Below are 18,635 nucleotides of genomic sequence, written 5' to 3' on the forward strand. Positions count from 1 at the left end.
GGTTTCTTCCCAAACTTGGAAGTTTAATCATGCGAGTTTTGTATGCTGGAGGCCCAGTTATCAGTGGGACATCTTCCTTTCTCTCAAAATGGCTAGATCGCAGGAGCCATGGAGCTGTCTGTCTCTTGAAGAAGGCCTGTTGTGTTCCCTTCTGCCTGTAACCGATTTCTTACTTGCAGGCCTGGCCCAAGTCCTTGATCTAAGAGGACTCCAGCTCCATAGGTCTTTCTGAAGCCCTATTCATGTGACGTTCTTCCAGCCCTCTGTGGTGGAGATGATCCTTGACATCGTATTCTAGTTGCCCTAAATTTTTCTTGCAAAGTTAAACTAAGGATGCAGCCCAAGGTTACAAAGTAAATATGTGAAAGAGCTAGGATGTGCATGCAGGCTGACGTGGGCAGAGGAATTCCCTGGCAAAGTACCAGGAACCTGCACCCAGGCTGTGGGTATCTTTCCACCCACATCGTTCTCTGTACCATGCTTTTCAAGTCGTGAAACTAATTAGCACACTCTATTTTCACTTTAATCATAATAAAAGGCTCGGATATGGCAAAATAAATCAAATGTCCACAGCAAGCATTTTTCTCTTTGGTATAATAATGATTTCTTCAGTTTGTAAAAATGTTCCCTACATATGTGGTTAATTAAAGAATATTTGACCACTTTTACAGGAGCCATCCACTTCGAGATAACCTAACCAATTGAAACCAAAAATGTTATGAATTTTTGTGTAGTTACTTGGCCTAGTCGTATGTGTGTTGCCAATGTGTAAAAATGTAAACAACTGTTTAAGGAAATTAAAATGTCCTTAATTGAAATTTCCTTAATTCTACATTTCAATTAGAAAAACTTAAAAGCAAATAAGTTTTGCCATGGAGTGTGTGCACTTGTTGGAGAGAGACAGAGAGGGAGTGAGTAAGAGAGTGAGAGGGAAAGTGAGAAAGCATCCCCTAAGAAAAATGGCCACACTACAATCTCTTCTCTCCCACTGTTCTCTTTGGATTTAGGGCACACACACGCACATACGTCCTCAGCATGTATTTTTAAGCCACTGGGTCTGGGACTTGAACTGTAGTTGACTATGTGGGATCCAGCTGCCCTAACCACCAAGCCACCCGCTGGTTCTAGTAAAGCTTTTTTACTTTTTTTAAAGAATTTTTTGTTATGGGGTACATGTGCTCACCAGAGAGACAGAGATAGAGAGACAGAAAGTAAGAAATCACCTCCTGGAGGGATGGCCACACCATAACCCCTTTTCCTCTATTCTCCTCTTGGGATTTTGGGCACAGACGCACACATCCCTGGCGTGAGTTTTCAGTCGCCAGGTCTAGGACTCAAACTGTGGTCGACTACGTGGGAGTCCAGTGATGTAACCATTACAACATCTGCTGGCCCCAAGCTTTTTAAAAACCCCTTCCTCTCGGCCCCCCCAGCCATTAATCCACTGTACAAGGACAGGCACTGTCTATATTAGGTGTGGCAACATGTCAGTCACCAGCTTATAGCTCTTTGGGAACATGCAGAACTTTGTATTCAAAGGTTCCACACTGGAGCAAAAGGGCATTCATTATTAATTATGAAAAGCTTTTCTGTATTATAAAACTCTTATCTCCCTCAGGAGGAACAAAAGTGTCATAAAATAGTATCGTTACAATAAAACAGAAGATGGGAAGGCAAAGAACAATAAAAGTTAAAAAGCATTAGCCACAGAACGTGGACAGATATAAAACGGCGGCATGTATGTTCATGCATGTGCATCTCTATGTTTGCTTCTTCTTTCTGAACTCGTAAGAAACCAGCCTCAAGAGGAATAGACATCACTGATGCCAAAGGAGTGTACAGATACACTAGATAAGAGGCAACAAAGAGGAAGAACAGCTGCAGAAATGAGGAAAGGCAAATCATTTGATTACTGGGCCTCTGAAAAAGGTATCTTCATTAGGTTGCTTTGAGATAGAAAGTACGATGTTTTGTAAAGTTAGACCACACCAAAGCCAAGGTGTGCGCGCACACACACACACACACACACACACACACACAAATAATAAATAAGTATGTATAATAGAAATGTAACTATTAGGTTTATATTCTTCTGGGTGTTTATACTGCAAATATGAAATACAGCACTCTCTAACCACTTAAATTCCACCTTTTATTCAGTGTCAACTGATGTGAAAGTCTCTATTAACTCAGAGTGCAAACTCTTAAAGGTTTAGTGAAAGGGCAACCGGAGGAAAGGTCAATAAATGACAATCCTTTCATGTGTTTTGTATTTAAAAGCTCTTATAATAAAATTAATATAGTATTCCAATTCCACATACAAGTTGAATGAAGAAAACTTAATATACCCAGGGTAATATAAAAGATGTTATACTGAATTATAATCTATTTGCCGACTACAAATAAAACTCAATACACACTTGCAGGAGGGAAAGGCGGAAATGCCTAGCCATCGAATCAGAAGGCAAAAAACTGTATTATTTCTATAATAAAGATGTGAATTTTCAACAGTTCAACGAAACTAATTTAAAAAAAAGCACTCATGAAAAGATGGTATCTGTACTTTCCAAATCTTTGTCCTTCCCCAGATAAACTGGATGAAAGCATGGGTATAAATAAATTTATGGAAAAGGGATGTTAAAAGAAAAACACAAAACACAGGATACATAATTCTTTCTCTTACCATTGTCGCCAGAAGGTAATGATACAGTGTTTGTTGGCATGGTATCAGAATTCACTTTTCCATTCTCAAATGTGTCATTTTCAGTCTGCTGTAACTGCCAGTTGAGGCCAAATAGATGCATTGCTGGGGGTAAAGAATACATGTTGTTTAAAGGCCTGCTGCTTTTAGCTACAATAGCAAATGGTAAGCATGTTTCCAACAAGTCACATATAAAGTTAAAATTCCCATTTTCTTAAATACCAAAGATAATTGCATCATAAAAATGATAAAACGAGGAGTTCCTTAAGCAAATGCAATTTACGTAGCAATGCAGTGCAATAGGGCAGCACTTTAATAACGGTTTGATATTGTTTCCATCGGTACCAGGAAGCTCTTAGGAATGAGCCATTATTTGTTCTAATCTGACCACGTTCCACTGTTCACTGTTATTTAAGTAAGTGGTAGAGCAGTCCACAGCAGCATTTGCCAGACTTATGTGATCACAAGTCACTTGCAAGTTTGTAATATCGGGTTGTTGGGAAATCCATGATGTATGTTTTAAATGCGTCACGACTTTTCCAATGACCCACTACTTCACTGCAGAATTTATAGGTTCTCCACACACAATACGCTGAGGAAGGTAAAAAGCAAAAAGTTGTCTCACACATGAATTTATTGGTATATGATCCTCAATTTGGAATACATTTATGGATTTATGACATTCAATTCCGTGTTTGCACAGGTCAGACAATAGGTATCCATGTCAGGTAATTTTATGTGAGTTTCTAATGTGGGCATAATAATTTATAAATGTTTACCAGAATTTTATAAATGTATTTACTACTTTTGAATTTAAAACATATACAAAATATAAAACATATAACTAGAAGATTATATAACTATAGAGACTTTTACTTTCTTTAGTTTTTAAAACTTACCTAAACTATTTATAAGAATATATCACTGTCATATTAACCATTAGCACATACTAAACATTCATTTTTCCTCCCTAGACTATAGCTTAAGCATTAATCCCTAAGAAAGCCTACATATCATCGAGAAACTCAGTGAAGATCATGTTACTTTATCACAATGGAGAAGTTTTTTGACATTTTTGACATTATTTTATTTCCTCTATGTGTTTAATTTACGAGACAAGAGGAAGACATAGCAGTTAAAAAGCACTGTGAGAGGCAGTGTGATAACTACCACTGTCAGCAAGTCCTAACTACATATCCTCCATGTAATAACACAATTAAACCGACACAGTAAGCAGTAGGAGCTTTGGGTGCGGTTAGGTTTTGATTTCCACCCTTAGTTTAGGACTCAGCCTTGGACAAATTATATAACACTGTCATACAGTAATTTCACATAAAAAATGAAGCTGCTAAAACTACCTTACTTAATTGATGTGAAGGTTTTAGAGTATATGAGGATAATGGCAGGACCGTTTTTACTATATAGGAATTATTACTTATCTGTTCATCTGTTTATGCTGCAAGTGAGTGTGTGTATGTGCATGAGAGAGAGAGAGCGAGAGCGAGTGAGCGAGCACCCCCCTCAGCGGGGCCTAGTCACACCTTACCCTCCAGTTCTCCATTCCCTCAGGAGTCCAAGGTGGGTAGGTGGGCGTGCACCCAGCATGAATCCAGTGGGGCTGGGACTTGAACCCCGTCTGGTAATGTAGGATCCAGCTTCCTCTACACCGAAACCACTGCACTATGGGGCCAGCCCCCATATTTAATTGCTTTATTCTAGACTCTTGATGACTAAAGTATTTGGAATTACCTGATCAGACCATGGCACCCGTCAACAGCAGTCCCTTCCGTATGCAATGCATTCCACCCATTCTGAAGTCTCTATTCCCCACCAAGATGGCATGTGTCAACCTCCAGGGGAGGCCTCCTCTGACCGAGGCTAGTATCTTTTCCTAGATGGTTTTGGTTCACTTTTGTATCTCATTTATAAGATAAAACATGCGTAAGGATACACTGCCTAATACCCAGGTCTCAGTAAGCAACTGTCAAATCAATGCATTAACATTATGAATATTATTTTCTATGATTCTAAAATCTAAGAAAAAACAGTTGTGGATAAAAATACAGTAATTTAAAGGAGACATTCGTAAATTTAAGATAAACAACTAAGAAGGGGAAGCATATTATTATTAATTAGTGGCTACTTTAGTGTAATGTTGCATGAAAAATAACTGCATGCAAGTCCACTATTACTATATAGGGAAGTTTTATAAAAAGTTCATGGAAAATGAGCATTATGGATAAACCATTCAAGAATTTCAAGCATTATTTGCACCAAAATAAATTCATACTTTAATATTAATTTTTCCACAGACTTTTGTGAAGCCCGCTTGTATATATTTGATTTTTTAAATTCAACAATGTTAAGACATTCTGTTATCAGTTCTACATTTTTTGTTAATAATATCTGTTTACTAAGAAAGATAACAATAGCTCCTTCTACCCTTACTACTTTTTAAAAAATAATTATTTATTTAATTGTATTTATTCATTATTTTTTTTTAAAATTTGACCAGAGAGAGGCAGAAAGGGAGAACAAGAGAGAGAGAGAGAGAGAGCAAGTCATCAGGTCCGGGACTTGAACTGTGGTTAGTCATGTGGAAGTGTCCAGCGCCTTAACCGCCACACCACCTGCTGGTCCCTACCCTTACTACTTTTACTAAATATACAGTCATATTTTCCACTTAAATTACAGCCTTCCAGTAACCCCTCTTACAGTTGGATTTTCATGGATTAAGATACAGGTTATAGAACTCTTGAATTTACAAGTTGTCATCCTGTAAAGAGGTATCACTTCACATGTCATTGTGCATTCGATTACACAGTGTTTGAGCAGCAAAATGTCAGGCGCTTTCTAAACATCACTTCATACATTTTTCAGGGTTTCAGATACTTTAGCAATTTTTGAACAAAATAATAGGAGCTAGCTCTGTGTACAGGAAAACGCTTGACAGACACTCTTCGGCATAGCAACAATAAATATTCCAATGGGGTCAAAGTTTCCATGTAAAAATCATCTATCATCATTGTGCTCTTTTAACAAACATAAAAAGTCTTCCTGAATGATAGATTTGCTCATATTATTGGTTTTAATAGGCTTGGAAGAGTAGAGATAATTCACGGGACCATGCACAGATGTCAAGTGTTAAAAGTGACGTGATGTTTGTGTTGGGAGAGCTATTTTTTTTTTTTTGCCAGATGGGCAACAGCTTTATTATATATTATTTTTATGACAGAGAATCTCAATAAAATGGGATTCTGGTTCTACTTAAGATGCTGTAAAATGAGACTCATACCCAATAATATTGTATCTTGTTTAATACTTCACTGAAAACAAACCGAGTCCTTTGGCTTTAGAATACCATGTACTTTGAAATTGTTCATGCTTGATATTTAGTGACGATCTCTATACTCATGCATAATTCAAGGTTTTTAAACAAATGCAGGGTGTTCAGTAGAATTGACTCCAAAGTTAGTAAAGGGGGGGGGCGGGGAAGAGGGGAGGAGGGAGGGGTGGAAAGGGGTAGGCAGAAAATTCTTGACAGTCAAGAATGGTGCACAACTTACTGGGCAGTGGTATAATAAAACTACTTGGGATACCTTGGCTGATAAATTAAGGGAAAATTAGCTAAACAAAATACATGTGTAAATAAAGAAGGGTAAGTCCAATTCCTCAATACGTGAGCTGGAAAACAGACTTGAGCCCACAGAAAGATATTTGTGGCCATGTCTATGGATGGAGAAAGGGCTCTCTGGTTTTTGTATGTCCCAGTGCATAAAGAAGAGTAGCAAGACGTGGCTGGGAGTTCTGCGTCCTGCGGAGTTCCTCTCTTGTGACATACAGCCTAGGTGAGGTGGTACAGGCAGGAGTGACCCCAGGTATTCTTAGTCAGAGATGCAATGTTCCTTGAGTCATGATACATTTTTGTTTGTTTGTTTGTTTTAGGGCATGTGCACTTGAGAGAGAGGGGGGATGGCCACACCACAATCCTTTCTCTTCCATTCACCTCCTGTGATTTTGGGCATGCATACATCCATATGTGACCAGCGTGTTTTTCACACCACTGGTCTGGGATTTGAACAATGCAGTCAGCCATGTTGGATCCAGCCACCTTAACCAGCACGCCACTGGCTGGCGTAGTCAGGATGTGAGTTTTAAACATTCACTGAGCAAATACAATGTGTCAGTTATGGTGCTGGGACTTCACTGGCAGTATCCCACTTAATCTTCACAAAGGCGTCACTGAATAGTTATTAGTTTTTGTGGTTGTTGTTTTTAATCTAAGCAGGCAGACGCTTTTTGAGGGAATAAAGAGCCCACTCTGGCCTTCAGTCCAGACCTTGTGATGACAAAAGGCCTAACTACAGAGAGTGGTGACATATGAAAAGCCTTACAGAAGAAGGTGAAATGGAACTTCAGCAGGAGCCTACAGATAATGCTACATACCGGAGACTGAGGACAGTCCTGGGGTGGAGGGTGAGCAGGGATATCAACAGGTAACATTTCTAGGCATTGTTCTTCTAGACAAGTACTACACTACTCTGTGGTCATAAAATAAATTTTTACAGGGATATGATGATGATAACAGAGTTAAAAACAGGCTATTTTGGTTCACTCAAAGATTCTTAAAAATAATTGGGACCAGCAGTTAGTGTAATGGCTATGTCGCTGGACTCCCACGCAGTCGACTGCGGTTCACATCCCGGACCCGGTGGTTTAAACTCATGCCGGGTGCGTGTGCGTGCGTGCCCAAGATCCCGAGAGGAGAATGGAGGAGAAGGAATTGTGGCGTGTCCATCCCCCCGGGGGGGTGATTTCTCGCTTTCTATCTCTCTGTCTCTCTCTTGTCTGTCTGGCGAGCGCACGATCCCTGTAGCAAAAACTTCTCCCAAAAAAAAGGAAAAAAAAAATTTAAAAAGTAGACAAGTAAATATTGTACTTGTGATTTTTAGTTATATAAGCAATATTTGTACAGATTTAATCTTTAAAGATTTTAAAAAATTAATTTCTGCAGCCAGCAGATGGTGTGCAGTTATATTGCTGGACTCCCATGTGACTGACCACAGTTCGAGTCCTGGACCCGGTGGCTTGAAATCACACCAGGTGCATGTGCATACATACCCACGGTCCTGGGAGGAGAATGGAGAAGAAGGGATTGAGGTGTGGCCATCCCCCTGGGGAGTGGAGGGTGAGTTCTAATTTTCCCTCTGTCTCTTGGTCTGTCTGTCTCACTCCCCGGTGAGCGCATGTGCCCTAAGGCAAAAACCTCTTTTAAAAAATTTTTATTTCTCATGTCATGCTTCATAGTTTTATAAGTTCCATGTATTTCTATTCTAGTGATGTGAAATAGGTGGCTTCATATTCAAAATGTTATTCAAGACAGAATGGAGTTTGCGGATATAACAATAATACATATCTGTTCAGTTTACTTTTCATATTAAAAGATACATTAATGTCTATTACCTTCCAATAATGCAGCAAGTAACACGGGTCATTATCCTGCCTGTACGGGGCTAGAACGCAGGTAGACAGAAGGGCAGGGACTTGCCCAATGTCTTCTGAAAAGTCAATGGTGTAATGAGGACTCAGGACGCCAGATCTCCTAACCCTGCCGGGATTCCTTTTCTTATACTTTGTGGTTTCCCTGGTTATCTGAATAGTTCCAAATTAAAACTGTGCATCCATATTAAAGAAATTAAAACATTCTTAACACAAACTGCTGATTTATCTATTTTTTTTTTACAGTGGCAAATATAAACAGAAGTTGCCCATATGTTAAAACTGGCTTCCAAATACAGAATTTTTGCCAACTACAAGGGATTTGATTTTGCTAGGTCATTGGTTGTCTGTAATTCTCATGTATTTTCTCATATTCAAAATCTTAGAAATGGGAGGCCAAATGGTGGCATAGATGTAATGCAACTGAACCTGCATGGGAGGGTCCCAGGTTCGTGTCCCAGGGGTCTCTCGACATGCCAGGAGCATGAGCCTGTGAGCTGGGCTGGCTGGGGGTGGAGAGCAGTGTAAAGACCCTTTTGAGATTGCCTCTTCCTCTCTTATTCTCTGTACTGGGACATATTCTTTTTTTTTTGGAGAGGTTTTTGCTATAGGGCACATGTACTTGCCAGACAGACAGAGACAGAGAGACAGAAAGCGAGAAATCACCTCCCAGGGGGGATGGCCATGCCGCAATCCCTTCTCCTCCATTCTCCTTTCGAGATCTTGGGCACACACGCACACACGCCTGGCGTGAGTTTAAGCCACCGGGTCCGGGACTCGAACCGCAGTCGACTGCGTGGGAGTCCAGCGACATAGCCATTACGCTAACTGCTGGTCCCAATAAAAGACTTTTTAAAACAATAACCCACCTAACACATAGTGTAGCTAAAGAACCCATGCTTTTATACTCCCTAAATTCAAGTGCTGTATTTTCAAGGCTGTCTTTCCTTCCATAACACTGCAGGTGAGGCAGCTGCGCCGCCTGTGTTACAGCCCCACGAAACAACTCGGATACAGAGCGCAGACTCAATACAGAGGAGGGTTAATAACCCCAGCAGGTGAGAGAAGAAGGGAAGAGTGAGGAGAGGCTTCACTGGTACAGATCTCGAATATCAAGAGGAAAGCGATACCACAGAACAAATTCACGTGTCGGCCCTCGCAGACTGATTTGTAGTTAAAAACATGATCATTTCTCGTGATGGGGATATGAAGAAATTGGAATTACATTTAAATTAAAAACAGCCCGGGACCAGCAAATCGTGTAATGGCTATGTCGCTGGACTCCCATGTAGTCAATTGTGGTTTGAGTCCTGGACCCGGAGGCTTAAACTCACGCCCAGCACGTATGCATGCGTGTCCAAGATCCTGAGAGGAAAATGGAGGAGAAGGGATTGCAGCGTGGCCATCCCCCCTGGTGGGTGATTTCTTGTTTTCTGTTTCTCTGTCTTTCTGGCAAGCGCCCATGCCCTATAGCAAAAACTTCTCAAAAAAACAAAAGACAAAACAAAAACCAGCCCTACCATGTGATCCAGCAATCCCATTTATGGCTATGTAACCAAAAGTCTTGAAATTAAGTTGTCAAAGAGATATCTGCATACCCATATTCATACTAGCACTATCCATGACAGTCAAAAGGTGGAAGTGACCTAAATGTCTGCCATGAATAAATGGATCAACACAACGGGGCGTATAGATACAGTGGAATATTATTCAGCCTTAAAAAGGAAGAAAATCCTGTCACATGCTGTAGCATGGTCATGATATCACTTTGGCCTAGAAGCGAAGTCACACAGTTATTGGCTGGACGGGCTGAATTACAGATGAATCAATTACTGTGTGGCCCGGGATAATTACTCTGAATTTCCCAGTTTTCTCACCTATTGGATAGAAATGACAGGAGGGCCTATTTTATAAACTAGATGTAAACTTAAATAGATGATAGATGGAAAGTCCTTAGATTTGGATCAACACTCAACAGGGGTTAGCTACCAATAGTGGTTGCCAAAATTGCAAACCCTGAATCTTTAACTTCCTTATCTTTCCATGAAACCGGTGGCTAAGTATAGCAATCTCTCTCTTTAATTGCATTTGCTTTGTTTCCAGCACCACTTACCTATTCAAGGCCTTCGTTTAAAATTTTTTAATTTAGTTTTTATTTTTTCCAAGTTATAAATGCATGCAGTTTTACAATGCTTATGCAAAGCTCATACACGGTTTTATAAAGTTATGCAACATTGCTGTTCTCAACCCATTCATCTAGTTTTCCCACTCCTTAGACAAAATCATTCTTTTTTAAAGAAGCGATTATTTATTTAATTTTATTTATTATTACTACTATTTTTTAATTTTGCTATAGTACACATGTGCTCACCAGAGAGAGGGGAAGCGGGAAAGTGAAAAAGCAAGCCACCAGGTCCGGGACTTGAACTGCAGTCAGCCATGTGGGAGTCCAGAACCTTAATCACCAGGCAGCGCGCTGGTCCCAACAAAGTCATTCTGAATTCCTCAGGCTGGTTCTTGTAGTACTCCATTCTTTATATCTGGGTAACATTCTTATAATGTTGGGGACAGCAGGTGGTGTGGTGGTTGTGACTCTGGACTCCCACATGGCTGATGGTGGTTCAAGTCTCAGACCTGGTAGCTTCCTTTCTCTCTTTTCCTTCCTCTCTCTCTTTGTCTCTCTCTGGTCAAATAAAAGCCAAAATAAATAATAAGAAGAAATAAAGTTAAATAAGTTCTTAAAAATTCTTATAATGTTACCATCTGGTTTTACTTTCAGACACTAACTACTGAATTTAAGCTTGGAAAAGGTCCTCATTACTTGTAATTATATGGTTTCCCTGTTCTCTTTCAATTCACTCCACACACAGTTGTGAGTTATCCTCCCAAAGGTCTCCCTGATAACCTGATCTCTTCGCAGGTGGTCCTAATGTTATCTCCCACTACTTCCCCTTCTAGACTCTGAGCTGGCCAGATTGCCTCTTTACCGCTTACATCAAGCCTGCGATGTTCCTGCTTCCATGCCTTTGTTCCTGCAGTTCCTGGTTTCTGGGACACCTCACCTTAATCTCTATCTGATGTAATCTGACCAGCACCTTAAAGTCTGGTGCAAATGACATTTCTTTATAAAATCTTCCTGGAATTAGTAAATATTCAGTAGAGCCACAGCAATAGTTTACTTAAAGCATCCCACCTTTAAGAAAAGTTGCTTTCTGGGGGTCTGAGGAGTGGGGATTGTAAGCAAAGTAGAAGTGGATCTTTGCAGGAAGGGTGTACTAACAAGAACTTCAATGAGAGAGAAAAAGATGAGGTTCGGAGGAAGGGGAATAAATATAAAGAATATTATCTATATGAAAAAGAGAGCACAGGTAATGGAAAAGTTTAATATATACTTCAGACTTTTCAACATTTTGCTTAGAGTTGACCTTGGAAGCATGGATCTCTTTAGCTGAATTGGTTCCTAAGAACTAGGGGTGACCAACAAAAAACTTCGGATTTAACAAACAGAAGCTGCCTTGGTATAATTCCCCCTTTATCTTAGGGCAGGAGAACACAGATTCCCAAGATGATTCTTCGTTAGTCAACGCCCCTTTTTAAGTAAGTTGTAACATTTGACATTTGTCATCTGCAAATTTAATAAGCATACTTTTTATAGTATCATCCAAGTCAATGATAAAAAATTATAATAATACCGACTCCAGGAACGACTTACATGAATGTTAAACCATCAATCACTGTTGAAACCTGTTACTCACAGCCAAATAGTCTAGACTATCATTTTAGGTTGTCTTGTGGTATTTTTGAACTGTAACCAATTTTAAGACATTAGAAATTTAAATATTTCTTACATAATTCAAAAGGATCCATTTCTTTTTTTCTTTTTCTTTCTGTAGATTTTTCCAGTAAATGTTAGTAGAAAAAAGAAAACAAACCCTTATTGGGAAGAGGGTGGGAGAAGGAGTAGAGTCTGAAGGAAGACAATAAGGAGAAAGATAGGGAGGCAAGACATTTATGGGACAAAGAAATGGGTTATTATGTGTGGATGATGACGTGTATAGTACCCCCAGCTGGACTGGTGAGAAATATATTCATGATGGAACATTCACTTTACAAGCTAAGTGATATATGTGATTGAATGTATAAAAGAAACATAGAATTAAATAATAAAAACTAAAAAACACGTATTAATTGAAATTATTTGGAGACAACAGTCATTAAAGATATATTAGTAAAATTTCATACTAAAATTATCTTTCGGACTCAAAGACTGTTCAAGTGAGAGACATCGTGGCATATATTCCTTTGTGTTTTTAAGGCTGATGGAGAGGGACAGAATCCATGGTATTACAGCTATTTTACCTCCTCTGTGTAGAAATGGGCCAGGACATTGTTTTTAACCAGTATATGTTGGTTCGACACTTAAAAGCCAGCATGTGGAACACTTGAAACCAAACATGTGTAATTAAAGAAAATTATATACCACCAAGTAGCAAGTTTGGTGCCATTTTTAGTTCCACGTTGAGAAAAAAGGTGCCAAATTTTGATCTTTTCTCTGGGGACCATGCCACTGAAGGTGTTACCACAGCTACTATTATTTCTGCTGACATGCCTGAGTTCTCAGATCCTGCCAAATATGGATGGGAAGGAGGGGTGGTGACAGCTGGTGACATAGTCCAGCAATCTGCCAGAACCTTGGAGCAAATTACAGGGCTGTTGTGAAGAGAACACAGAAGCAAGCACCCTTGCCATCAGTAACCTGAATGCAGCTTCTGCCACCAGAGCCCTGAAGAGTACGCACTGAGGTTTTGGCAACACAGAGCACGTTTCTTAGCAGGCCTGCCATGATTGGCTAAATGCTGTCTAATATTACAAGATCAAACGAACAGCCTCACAAAGACCAAAAGTATGAGAGAACAGGGGAACCAGCGTCTGGTAAGAAAAACTGACTTTAAAAATATCATCCTGAATATATCCACAAATTGGTTTTCTTTGGCCTCCACAATCTTGAAAGTTCACCTAAGCGAGCGAAGGTCTGGCATTTCCCGTTCTTGTATGTGATCTGCCTCACATGTGTTGTGACACACTTTGCCATAAACAATCTTCCTGAGAAAGATTCACTAAGACCACACTATCAAGGGCCAGGTTGTGGAGCAGTGGTCTTGTCACTGGACCCATAGGGAAGGTCCTAGGTTTGTGTCCTGAGACCTCCCTGAGCATGCTGGGTACCCATGCATAGCCCACAAGCCAGGCCAGAGTCTGAGCTTGGGGGTGGATCATGGCATGACGAGCCCGCTGGGGGTGCCTCTTTCTTTCTCTTACATGGAAAAAATACATAAGCTAAAAAAAAAAAAAAAATGAAGAACACATTATCAGAAGCTACAGAAAAATAAAATCAGAATCTGACCTTGTATAGTGATACCATTTTCAACCAAGATGATTATCTGTCACATCTTGTGGGGCTTTTTGTTTATAGGAAAAAGAGATCTGAGTACCAGTCACAATTCCAGTGCATGGGAAACTCTGACAAGTAAATGAGATTCTGTAAGGCTTAGATTTTTCATTCACTTGAAAAATCTGAAGGATTTGACTGGATAATCTGTGAGCTCTCTTCCAGATTTATATCTTTGGTATATCAATATGTTTTAAAATATAAATATCGGGTTGTCAGGAAAGTCGTGAAGCATTTTTGCATAGGAAAACAGAAAAAATACATCATGACCTTCCCAACAACCTAGTACTTAGACTAAAGCGCTAACTTAGGAAAAAATATCTGGTGTCAGTGAGATACCAAATCAGATCTTCTCTGTGGCCTAATGGTTAAAGGAACTGGATCCACATGCCCAACCACATAGTTCAAATCCTGACCCTAGCAGCTTAAAAAGCACAATGATTGGGGCCAGCAGGTGGCATAGTGGTTACATTTCTGGACCACCTATGATTCAAGTCCCAGACCTGGTGGCTTGAAAATCATGCCAGGCGTGTGCACGTGAGTACCCAAGAACCCAAGAGGAGAAAGGATTGCAGCGTGGTCACTCTGGGGGAGTGATTTCTCACTTTCCTTCTCACTGTCTCTCTCTCTCTTCAGCAAGCACACATGCCCTATGGCAAAAACCTTTAAAAAAACAAAACCAAACCCTGTGCATGTGTGTGTGCGTGCATGCTCCAAATCCCAACAGACTGGAGATACGAAGAGGCAGGGATAGTGACAACCCTCTCAGGTGAGCATATGCACGCTCTAGCCCAAAAAAGAAACACCAGTGTTGTTGCTCTTTTGTTTCTGTTTGAAAAGATGACACTGCATAGGGGTCAAATTACCATTTCACACATATGATTTCTTGGGAATCTTGGATCTTGAAAGCACATTTTTTTCATTTCAAGTTTCAATTATATGAATATATACATATATAAGATGCACACATGGAATGATTAGCTTTTACAGGGAGGAAAATTCCCTCAAAAATAGGGCAATGATTTGATTTGATACACGCTTGCGGAGTACAAGGAAGCTTTCGATGTAAAATGAAAGCACGTCTCATGTAAAGATTGCAGCTTGGAACGTGGACCCCCACTGGCCTAAACTGTCATTAGGAATACATAGTTTTCCATAAATTAGCTTTTGTTTTGGATTTCCTGCTGTGTTCATACACATGTTGACAGAATATGTTAGGCAATATTTTGGCATTCTAATCCATTATTATTTGTTAATAACTTTTAAGGTTAATATTATTTCCATGGTCTATACCTTGCTAACTCAAATATGGTTATGTTAAAATCAATATTTCTCTCGAAATCTCTCATATTAGTAGGTACTCCAGATGTCATTAAGAAAAAGGAAATTATTCTTTGTCAACTATAGGATATTTTGATATTCAGAGAAACTGATCCTTAATGTCACAAGTTCCACTGAGTATTACAAGATAACATTTTGAAATGATACACTTTAGGAACTAACATATTTTTGTCAAGGAGCCGGGGGATAAGCAATGACTTAATTTTTTACATTTCTATGATGTTTTTCCTTTCCTTTTTTTGGCATGATGTCATTAGTGGGAAGTAGAATCACATTAGCTATCAAAATGTCTTGAGAATAAATACCGACTTCTAGGTTTGTTTTTTATAGGTTTGTTTCTGTGAATAGTTGACTCGTACTCTTTTATACATAAGATTTTTAAATTATACTTTTAAATTTCACTGTAATTTCCTTCTTAACTATGTAGACACAGTGTAAGTTACAGACATCCACAGAGGTTGCTCAGAAATGGCCATTCCAGCTGTCCACTGACAGCCAGTGCTGAAGCTGACAGAGGGCTTATGGAAATCAAGCTGTTGTTTCTGTCACCGAGGGAATTATGTGAGGATTCCTAAAACAGACTGTTTTCCTAATGTCTCATTAGTTTTCTCTTATTTCCAGGGTTCTCCGATTGAAAAAAAAAATGTAAAAGCATTTATTTTCTGATATAATAGAAAAAACAACCTATTCACCATCACAATCAGAGACTCACCAGGGCCAGTCATTATCAATAAACTATAGAATCTTTGAAGTGGGCCAGCAGGTGGCAGGTGGTTAGGAGAATGGATTCCACCTGGCCAACTCCACAGTTTGACAGTTCAAGACCAGGATGCAGTGGCCCACAAAACACACTGGACCTGTGTGTGCGTGTGTACTCAAAATCCCAAGAGGAGAGTAGAGGAGAAGGGTTTTTGTCAAGGGGTTCAGGGATAAGAAATGACTGTTAAGTTTTTACATTTCTATGATGTTTTTCCTTTCCATTCCCCCTGGTAGGTGATCTCTGCCCCTCATCTCTCTGTCTCTCTCCAGCAAGCACACATACTGTATGGCAACAAAATAAATAAATGAATAATAATTAAAAAATAAAAGCTGGGACCAGCAGATGGCATAATGGTTATGTCTCTAGACTCTCATGTAGTCGACCATGGTTCAGACCTGGTGGCTTAAACTCATGCCAGGCGCGAGTGCGTGCATGTCCAGGATCCCGAGAGGAGAATGGAGGAGAAGGGATTGTGCCGTGGCCAACTCCCTTGGGGGGGTGATTTCTTGCTTTCTTTCCCCTGTGGGGGGGGGTGATTTCTTGCTTTCTTTCCCTCTGTCTTTCTGGCAGTTTCTGGCAAGTGCACACACCCTATAGCAAAAACCGCTCAAAAAAAAGGAAGAAAGAAAAAGAAAAGAAAAAAGCTACAGTAGGTAACAGTTGTCAACATTAAAGATTATGGTGAAAGGACTTATTTCAAAAACATTCAAAATACAGAATGAAATTGTTTACATGACGTGTGTATTATTGCTTGCTTGCCAACATAGCGAGTTTTCTGTTATTATGAAACCTACATAGCAAAGGATTCATTAGAGAAGATTATGAGCAGCTTTGCTTTGAAACCCTGCATGTCTCTCCGTATTTCAAGGCTTGCAGTACTGATTCAATTTTGATCTGGATTCTTTTTTTCCATAATAGCTTTCAGAACTACATACTACTTTTATATGACAAATGTTAATGACATACTTAAGTATACATTTTTTCTCTTGCTTTGTTTTGACTTTTTAAAAAATGGTAGAACATAGGACCTGAAAATTATAATTCTTTGAAAATTTAAGACACTTCAATCACTATTATTAAAAAATCCAATTATTAGAATATGGAGATTCTTAGACTGCTGGTATATTAAAATATGGCAAAATCAGAAAAACAGCTCTTTGATCATAGTCCAGTCCTACTTCCAAACGGTTATGTTAGAGAGATAATACGATTTGTGAGTGTGAGTTTGTGTGTGTGTGTGTGTATGTGTGTGCTTTTTGACTGGAAACTTTAAACAAAATCAATATATACCAGCTCACATGGTTTGTTGTGCAGCATTCATTAAAAAAAAAAAAAAGGATTGAGTATTTACCTTATTTATCAAGTTCTAGTGCCTGAGAGGTACAGAGTGCTCTGGGATCCACTTTGCCACTTCTGGATCCCTGTAGTACCCGGTAAGCACTGGTAACTAACAGATCACATCAGTCTCCCTGAACTATCTCACCTCAGTCCTTAGGCAAAGTAGCTATTCACTGAACTACTATGAACGATTATTACTAAGGAGCGTTTGTGGAAATGGAAATTTTTTTTTTTGAGAGGTTTTTGCTATAGGGCGCATGCGCTCACCAGAAAGACAGAGAGAGACAGAGAGACAGAAAGCGAGATATCACCCTCCAGGGGGGATGGCCACACTGCAATCCCTTCTCCTCCATTCTCCTTTCGGGATCTTGGGCACGCACGCACATGCACCAGGCGTGAGTTTAAGCTACTGGGTCAAGGACTCGAACCACGGTCGACTACGTGGGAGTCCAGCGACATAGCCATTATGCTGACTGCTGGTCCCTGTGGAAATGTATTTCAAAACAAAATGTAGAGGAAGTTATAGTCTCTGATCCCCAGGAGGCTTGCTCACACCACCAGCTTGCTTCTGTATCAAGTAGTCTCAGTCTCCTGTCCTAAAAATAAACGGCCCACTTTCCCACTTTAAACATGCATTGCTTCTCTGTGTGTGACTCTTTTCTAAGATCATAAAGAATTTCTATGAGGAAGTAAAAACCACCTAAACAAAGCCGTACTCTGAAAATATCAAATAGTTGTAAAATTTGTGATTATTTGAAATGGCTGAAATAATACAGTTATGTTTTACATTCAGATTCCATGTTAAGTTACATAGGCTCAATAACTAACCCATACAGTTAGTCTGTTGAAGCTAGAAATGTAGCTAATGGAAAGATTAAGGACCTATCAACAGAATGAAAATAATAGACGCAATGGAAAAGAATGACAGCATCTTCAGTCCCCTCAGCAGTAATTTCTAGATGTTTTCTTTTTTAAAAATGTGCTTATTACAAAAACTACTTGCTTGGGACCAGCAGTTGGTGTAATGGCTATGTCGCTGGACTCCCACATAGTCGACCGTGGTTCGAGTCCTGGACCTGGCGGCTTGAACTCACGCCAGGCGCGTGTGCATGTGTGCCCAAGATCCTGAGAGGAGAATGGAGGAGAAGGGATTGTGGTGTGGCCATCCCTCCTGGGGGGGGATTTCTCGCTTTCTGTCTCTCTGTCTCTCTCTGTCTGTCTGGCAAGCGCACGTGCCCTATAGCAAAAACCTCTCCAAAAAAAAAAAAAGTGCTCATTACTATTATGGCAGAATTGAGAACCTCTTATAGTATTATTTTATAAACACTACAGACACTTTATATTTTTTATTTCTTTTTCCTTTGAAATAACTGACAAAACTTAAAAAAAAAAATTAAGTTCCTTCTTTCCTGCCTTCTTTTCTTTCTTTCAAGAGGGACCCCTACAAGGTTTCACCATGCCACGATCCTCACAACCTTCCAGCCAGCCAGGATTGCAGGTGCACCAAACCCCAGGCTTCCAATATGGCTTCAGTATCACGTAGAGCA

The 18,635-nt window shown here is 39.7% G+C and overlaps 1 protein-coding gene across 1 annotated transcript in view; it reads right to left on the minus strand.

Moving 5' to 3' along the window:
- Positions 1–18,635, minus strand: part of TENM3 (teneurin transmembrane protein 3) — a 902,368-nt gene that overhangs the window by 170,594 nt on the left and 713,139 nt on the right. The window contains 1 exon segment of the mRNA XM_027769663.1: positions 2,684–2,806. Coding sequence (XP_027625464.1) covers positions 2,684–2,806 — 123 coding nt within the window.

The sequence above is a fragment of the Tupaia chinensis genome, unplaced genomic scaffold (assembly GCF_000334495.1).
Source record: "Tupaia chinensis unplaced genomic scaffold, TupChi_1.0 Scaffold150192_1, whole genome shotgun sequence".
NCBI classification, from domain to species: Eukaryota; Metazoa; Chordata; class Mammalia; order Scandentia; family Tupaiidae; genus Tupaia; species Tupaia belangeri.